At 18.2% G+C, this 9044-nt stretch overlaps 2 protein-coding genes across 2 annotated transcripts; one reads left to right on the top strand and one right to left on the bottom strand.

Moving 5' to 3' along the window:
• Positions 1-387: 387 nt before the first annotated feature.
• On the top strand, positions 388-6311 carry PGAL8A_00368400 (conserved Plasmodium protein, unknown function; the record flags this gene model as incomplete). The annotated part of the gene is made up of 6 exons (XM_028672741.1): positions 388-846; positions 1002-1202; positions 1429-2101; positions 2323-4800; positions 4904-6188; positions 6287-6311. 6 exons carry the CDS (start codon positions 388-390, stop codon positions 6309-6311), a joined length of 5121 nt encoding a protein of 1706 aa, XP_028529264.1.
• Positions 6312-6795: 484 nt separating this feature from the next.
• Positions 6796-9000, bottom strand: PGAL8A_00368300 (conserved Plasmodium protein, unknown function; the record flags this gene model as incomplete). The annotated part of the gene is made up of 1 exon (XM_028672740.1): positions 6796-9000. One exon carries the CDS (start codon positions 8998-9000, stop codon positions 6796-6798), a length of 2205 nt encoding a protein of 734 aa, XP_028529263.1.
• Between the last annotated feature and the right edge of the window lie 44 nt (positions 9001-9044).

Below are 9044 nucleotides of genomic sequence, written 5' to 3'. Positions count from 1 at the left end.
TTTTTTTTTTTTTTTTTTTTTTTTACAACTCACATAAATGTGTATTTTTAAGTTAACTTTACATGTATATATATATATATATATATAATATATTTTCAATAATTATAAAAGAAATATATATACATATATGTATTTTTTTTTTTTTTTTTTTTTTTTTACATTTCTATTTTATTTATATACAAAATTTTTTCTTAATTACAAATTCCATTTAAATCTTTATAAAGAATAAAATTCTTACTAAAAGTCCAATTTTTGTTAAAACAAAAAAATGCATAACATATATATGAGATATTTTGTTCAAAAAAAGAAAAAAAGAAAAATATATATATATAATTATAAAGAAAAGATATAAAATAAAACAATTTTTATTTTAATATTATCGAAGTTATGATAAAAAAAATATTAAAAAATTTAAGTATTTCAATTGAAAATAAAGACGATAATTTTAGTCATATTGAAAATATATTAAATCTAATTGAAGCAATAATTATTCATGAAAATTCTTATTGGAAATATGTAAATATTTTAAATGAATTAACTTCATTATGTTATGAAGATCCTGTAAATTTCAGAAAATTATTATTCATTAAAAAGGAAAAGTTAGATGAGCAAAAAAAGAAGGTTGATCAAATTATAGACAGAATATTAATAGTTTTAGAAAAATATGAAGATTCAAGAAATACTTTTATTTATTCCATTACAAAACTAGTTTTGATTAATGATTTTAATTTAAATATTAATATTCTAAGTATATTATGTAACTTAGTAATGAATGAAGAATATAAATATTATATATATGCTGCCTTTGAAGAAATAATAGTATCAATTATACTAAATTCAGCTGAAGTATTGATTTTTATATTTTTTTTTTTTTATATTTTTTTTTTTATGTTTTTTTTTTATATTTTTTTTTTTATTTTTTTATAAATGTATGTGCTTTATCGTTTATATTTAATATATAAAATTAAATAAATTATTTTATATTATTTTTTTAATTTTAGATTGAAACATTAGAAAATATATTTCAAGGGTTATACCATTTACCAAAGGATAAATTTATTGCTGGATGTTTCAACAGTTGTATGCATAAAGTTATCCAACAGTTAAGAAATTCCTTTAATGAACATATTTTGGGATTTTTATCAGTTTTAACATTAGAAAAGGAAAACTGTTTAATTGCATATGATGAAGGACTTCTAAAAGTTAAAATTTTATTGTAAATATATTTTATATTAATTCTTGTTTTTATTTTAATATATATATATATATTTTTTTTTTTATTCTAATCTTATTATAAGTTTTATTTATATTTTATTTATATTTTATTTATATTTTATTTGTGTGTAGATATATTTTCATTATTTTTTTTTATAAATTTTATGATATAGTTATGATAATATTATAAATATATTTTACACCCATTCTTAGATATTAACTGAAGAAATTGATAAGTATAAAAATTATGATTTTGATGATATTCCTAATTATTTTAAGGATATTTATATGATAATATCACAACTATGTAGTAATTATTTTAAACATTGCGATATTTTAATTAGGGACAAAATGCATTTGGATTTTTTTTTTAAAAAAATAAAAGAAATAATAAATGTAAGTAAAATAGAAATTTCTAAAAAAAAATCATTTTTTTGTAATATAATAATTTTTACTTTAAATAATATTTGTAAATATAATGATACAACTTTATTTGAATTGTGCAATACATTTCATTTTATCGACTTATTGTTAATTTGTATAAAAATGGAATTGGGAAATCCTTATTTATTAAGTGCTAGTCTAGGTGGGCTATTGGTTGTTTTAAAAAATCAAGAAATATATAAAAGCAATATTGAATATATATTAGATAATACACATAATTTAAAAATATTATTACCTTTTTTATTTGGACAAAAATATAATAATATATATAACTTTTATTATAATTCTGATAATGAAATAGAATTATACTTACTTGATATAATAAAATATACTTTAGATATTATTGGTTTTTTTTTTTTAAAAGAGGTAGATAAATTTACAATTAAAGTTAAAAAAGAATTCAGGAATAGTAATATTAATTACTTTTTGCTAAAATGTTTTGGTATGCTATAATCTTTATTATTAGAAATAAAATAAAATGAGGGAATATATATATTTATACTAAATATATTTTTATTCTAATAATAATAAAAAAATATATTTATATATATATATATATATTTATATATATTTATATATTTATATATATTTATATAAATATATTTATATATATGTATTTATTTATTAATTCTTCACTTTTTAGACACTTTTCTTTTTTTTTAGAAAAAAAAAATGAAGATATAATTATAAGAATGCTAAAATGCATTTATTTAATTCCTTTTAATGATTATAAACACATAGAATTACATAAAATTTTCTTTATACTTCACGAAAAAAATATTATTGTAAATGATAAATGGAAAGAAATTTATTATTACTGTATAAAGATATATATAAAGGTTTTGAGAAATGAAGAAGTTAAAAGAATTATAGAATACTATAATTTTAAAAATACTATTATAAGTGTTTTACGCATTATGAATCAATTTTTATCAAGAATAAATGGGTTACAGAAAAAAAGTGAATACCTACTTTCAAAAAAAAGGATAGGAGAAGAAAATGATAATATATTTGATCAAGAAGAAAAAATTGATCTGAATAAAATAAGTGTAGAACTTTTAAGCATTTCTTCACGATATATTGATTTACGTCCTTTTATGAGAAATAATTCAATAACATACTATTTTTTAGAAATATTATCAAATGAAGACAGTTTATTCAGTGAATTAACCATTGATTATGATATATTAGTAGAAAAGACATGGTGTGGTAATATTGAAAATATATTTAAAACTTTAATGAAACAAAATATAAAAAAAAATAAAAAAGTTTGTTTACGTCTTTTAATTAATATAGCTGATATATTTAGTGGTTATTTTTATTTGTTTAAAAGTAGTGCCAATACAAACATATTTAAAATATGCAATCGTGAGGAAAAACAGTGGAATAAAAAAAAAATATTAGAATATTTCTTTTTAATGAGTGATAATGATAGATTAGATTATAAAGATCAAGTGTATATATTTTTAAAACATTATATGGGAAACTTATTTTCTTTATTAGATATATTTATTCATAATAATATTTTTACAGGATTAAAAAAAGATCTAGAAGAAAATTATTTTCCTGGAATATTGAAATATAACAAATTAAGATATGAAAAAAAAATATGTAATTTAAAACTAAAAGAAAAAGAGATAAAAGAAAAAATAGAAAGAATTAAAATAGATAAAAATATTTCACAATATAAGCGTTTAAACGAAGAACTTCAGAATGTTAATAACAAAAAAAGGAAGCTTTTTTTTAAATTAGATAGTAACAATTTTATGCAAACATTTGATTTATTTATCGATAATGAAATAAGCAATAATATAGAATTTATGTTCGACCTACCTAAAGTCGTGAAAAAAAAAAAAACAATCAAATATTTAAAAACAAATTATACGAAAAAAACAATTGATGACAAAAATGTTTTAAAAAAAAAAATGGATTCTTTTGATGAAGTTAACTTGGATGTAAATGAAAAAAAAAATGTCAATATTGATACGATTGATAATTTAAATAATAAGGAAATTGAAAATAATGAAAATAGTATAAGAAATAATTTAAGTATAGAAGATGAAGAAAAAAAAGACATAAAAAAAAATATAGAAAATTCATTAGATGATTCATATTCTTACAGTGGTGATTCTTCATCAAGTTCACTAGCTGAAGAAAATCCTAATGAAACAGTCCTAGATAAAATTTCATCTTATCTTTTAAGTTTTGATAAAGAAATTGTTTATGAGCAGAAATTTAATAATTTTAATATATTGTTATTTAATAAAAGAGGAGTTTTTATTAATAGTAGTAGAGGGGAAGTGAACGAAGCTTACATATTGTATGCTGCTTTAAGAATTTTTTATAGCTTAATTATAAATAACATAAATAATGAAAATTATTTTCAATTAAAGGAATATTTATTAAGAATAAATGTTATAAAAACTTTAATAAACTTTTTAAATCAATGTAGTTTTTATGACTGTAATGTTTTTGCACACTTTCTTCGTTTATATAGTGAAATTTTAAAAAAGAATTTAACATCTGTAGAATCCATGAATATGCTAATATTTTACAATATATTTTTTTATTATTGTAAAATTATGTCTAGAGAATTTATAAAAAAAATTATAAATAGTGAATATATTATATCATATAAGGAACAATATTTTTTTGCTGAGTTGTCACAACTATTTTACTATTTTACACAAAAAATTATATATATTCATTTTTCTCAATATAGTGAAATACAAAAATGGTGTGTTGATTGTTCTTTGTTTCATTTTTTTTACAAAAATAATATTTTGTTATTACTCTATTTATTTATTTATATTCATAATGTTCACTATGGATCAGTGTATGCTTCATATATTTATCACAAAAAAAATTTTCATTTTATTCATACAATATTTTTTTATACTTTATTTTCTTTATCTTATTTAATGTGTTTTTCAAAAAAATTGAAGTATTTTATATTATACTTTATAAATTATAAGAGATATATAAATAAAATATTATTTAGGAAATCTATTATCCATTCCCTTTTTTTTTATTATAAATTGATATTTATTCGAATAGTTTTTCAGAATCAACTGTCTTTGGAAAAAAAGTCACCTAAACAAATATATCACATATCTCCTGTTATATATATACGGAAGAATAGTAAAAAATAAAAATCTTAGAAATATATATATATATATATACTCTTATTTTTCTTGTTCATTTTATTTAATTATTTTTTTTTTTTTTCTTTAACTATTATTAGGTATAGAATGGTACTTTTTAGCATTAGGTTTAGATAAATTTTATTTAGTATATATACCAGATAATTTCGAAGAAGATATTACAGAAGATAAGGATATAAAGTTAATTATACATTCAGAGAAAAAATATGTTGATATAACAAGAATATGCGTAAGTAAAATAAATGATAACTTTTTTGTTTTTGGTTATATAAATTTTGAAAATAATGCAAGTTATGAAACATATGATATATTTATTAGCTTAAATAAATATTTTCGCGATGAAATAATATCGTATGCTCAGTTTTTATCTGGTTCTGATTATGAAACAAGAGTTGATTTATTACAAGATAATATTATACCAAATAATTTAAAAAATTATATGAACATAAAAAATATTATTATGACATCTTTTGCCTACAAAGAGATAACACCAAGCGATCAGTTAAAAAAAGAAATGAAAGAAAAAGAAAAAGAAAAAAGGAAAAAAGAAGATGAGGATTATGAAGAGTCTTATGAATCTAACATATTTTCAGAATATAGTGGTTCATTAAATGTGAGTAGTGAAAATGAAAAATCTGATAAATCTGATAAATCTGATTCTCAATCAGACGATGATTTTAATATATTTAGAAGAAATAAAAATAAAAATAAAAGAAAATTATTATTTTTTGTTTTAACAAAGAATCACTTATATGTTTTTAAGTTTAATTTTAAGCACTGGATATTTTTAAGTCCTTTTATAGATGAGGAAAAGGATGATATACTTCTTTATGTTGAATCAAGTTTAGATAGTGAAGGAAAAAAAAGAAAATTATTTACAAATAATAAAATATATTTAAAAAATTTTTTAGGAATAACAGCTGACATTACTCATAGTGGAGATGTTTCCTTTGTTAGAAAATGCGCTATTAGAAATACTATAAAACATATTTATCAAAGCAGTAATACAGAATGCACAAATGATCAAGTTGTATCAACCTCTTTTACAACAACTAATACAACCAATTTGTCGGATGAACAAAAAAAAAATGAAATTACAAGAAATAAAGAGAAATTTACTGAGAAAAAAAGATATGAATATGCCAATAAATTTTTATTAAAAATTGTCCATAAATATAATAACGAGTATTTAAACAGAATTAAATTTTTAAATAACATTGAAAGTATAATTTCATTAAATTATAAAGTGAAACAAAATGAAAGAACTATAAAAAAAAAAATAAAAATGGTTTTGTTTGACGATTACACAAGAGAATTGTGGAAACGATCTATAGCACAATCTTTAAATATTCTAATGACATCATCGTATAATATTAAAATTTCTTAAATTTTTATTTTAATTTTTATTAAATATTGTTATTTTATTTTATTTCTCCTTTTTTTTTTTTTTTTTTTTTTTATAGGGAATGGAAAAGGAAATGGAATTAACATAGATGAAATATAAAAAGACAATTATATAAAAAGAAAATCAGAAATTATATTTTTAAATAATAATTTTATTCTCTTTATTTATTGTTAATTTTTTTTTTTTTTTTTTTTTTTTTTTTTTTTTTTAATTTTCCGTTTAAAAATTAATGAAACAATGTTTATTTAAATAAAAATACCATTAAAATTGGTTTATTAAAAAAAAAAAAAAATAAAAAAAAAATTGATTTTTAAAACTCAAGATTTACATAAAAATCTAGTTAACTTAAAAAATTTTAAAATAGGGGAATATAGAAAAAGAAACAAAAACAAGCATATAAAATATATATATAACTAAATATGTAAAAAGATGTTTAATTATAAAAACAAATGAAAAGAACTTCCAAAAAAAAAAAAAAAAAAAAAAAAATTAAATAAATTAAATAAATAAATTAGATAAATTTTAATTGAAAGTTTATGAAAAAAAAAAAAAAAAAAAAAATATATTTCATTCTTTTAACTTTTCCATTGAATTTTGTAGTTTTATTAAATTTTCGTGGTTATCGCTTATTAGGGATGATAGTTCAAGCATCTGTGAATTAATTAATATTAATTCTTGTCCAAATATTCTCATTACTTTATCTGATATTTTGGATGCTTCTTCAATATCATTATTGTCAAAACTTTTTAGAGTTTCCTTAGATAAATTATTAAATAAAGTATTTAAAATTTTATCTTCTAATGCTTTTTTATGCTCGTTATTAATACTTGGCATTTTTAAAATAAAATTTAAAGGAAGAAACTTTGAAAATTCATTGGATAATAAACTATGTGCTTGATTGACTAAATGCTTCAATTTTAAATCAATTTTTTTATGAGGATTTTTTTGTAAAGATTTTAACTGATCACATACGATTTTACTATAAATATTTCTTTCATTCCAAATGGAAATGCATCTGTAAAATTTATTAATCATTTCAATATTTATTTTCTCATCTAATATGTATCTTAAAACAGGAATTACAAATATTTGGAGACCCTTTTCAGATATTGAATTATATTTATTTAAATCATTTTTGTAATTATTTCTTAATTCTTGAATTAAATGGTTATAAACATAAAATATGGCAATTTTAGAATTTAATGTTACTGTTTTGTCCAAAAATACATTCGTCATAATTTGAAATAATTGTTCAGGTGGATCTATAAAATGTTTTATATAACAACATACCCTTTCAATATCAACTTGTAGTGTATTTAAAACTCTTAAAGATTCTTCAATTTTACTTTTTGGAAATATTCTTTCATTACAATTAGCCTTATCAATATTATCGTAATCATTCACATCTTCCACACTGCTTTCATTTGATATGGAAGATTCTTGTAAAGATTTATTATCGTTCAATATATAATTGTATCTGTTGTTATATGTCATTTCTTTATTATTTTGTAAATATGCTGTATTTTCATTATTCAAGGTAAAAAAATTATTATTACTGTTATCATTATATTCATTTAATATTTTATTATTATTTATCTTATTTGTAGAAGCTATATTATTTAAAAAAAATTTGCTATTTTCATTTGCAAAATTTTTCTCTGCATAATCATTTGTTAACTCATTCAGTTTATTATTATTTTCAGAGTATACATTTGATTCATTGTTATTTAAACATTTTTTTAATTCATTAATTATCATAGTTGTTTTATCATTCACACAAAAATTCTTGTTTCCATTATTTGAATTATTAAAAGGAATATTTCTAATGTCTGATAGCTTATTTAACACATTATCATTTTCATTATCTGGTGGCCATGTATTATTACAATTCTTATTTTTAATATTCATATCATTATTCATGTTGTTTATTTTATATGAATTATAAAAATTATTAAAACTTGTTTTAAAATCATTATTTGCATTATTATACTTCTGCATTTGTAAGTAATTTTGATAAATTAGTTCGTCATTTTTATTTGTAATATATTCGTTACTTAAATTATTATCGGATTTACTTACCACCCCATTTATAACCATACCCATATTATTTTCTTCTTGGTTATTGTAATTATTTACATTATTATTAACAGGACCCATATTAATCATATTTAAATTATTTTCCTCAATGCTTGATGGGTAATACATTAAATTGTACATATCTTTATTTAAGATACTTGATTCAACATTTATATCTTTTTTATTTGAATCAACATTATTGTCATTATTATTATCACTACTATTACTATAATAATTACTATTATTATTATAATTATTATCGTTACTATTATTATAATTATCACTGTTATAATTATTATTATTACTATTATTATAGTTACCATAAAAGTTAAACTTCATTGATTTTTCTCCAGAGCTTCTTATATATTTTTCTTTATAAAATGAATTATTATTTTTTGAATTGTTATCAGACATATTTAATTTTTGATTCCTCATCGTTTTTTTAAATGATTGTAAAAATTCATTTTTATTATTTCGTTTATCTGACAATTTATTTTTCATATCATCATAATTATTTTTTTTTTTTAAGTTATAAGAAAAAGATGTGTAATTAGATTTTGTTGAATTTAATTTACTATTTTGTGATTTATATCCATCATTATTGTATTTTTTATTACTTCTATGATGCTCATCTTTCAATGTTTTTTCGTTTTTTTTTCTACTCTTATCATTCCAAAATTTTTTCTCATATTTCATTTTACAATTACTTTTGTAAATTATAAAAAAAAAAAAAAAAAAAA

The sequence above is a fragment of the Plasmodium gallinaceum genome (genome assembly GCF_900005855.1).
Source record: "Plasmodium gallinaceum strain 8A genome assembly, contig: PGAL8A_v1_98, whole genome shotgun sequence".
In the NCBI taxonomy this organism is placed as follows: Eukaryota; Apicomplexa; class Aconoidasida; order Haemosporida; family Plasmodiidae; genus Plasmodium; species Plasmodium gallinaceum.
This window is presented reverse-complemented; position numbering and strand designations above follow the sequence as displayed.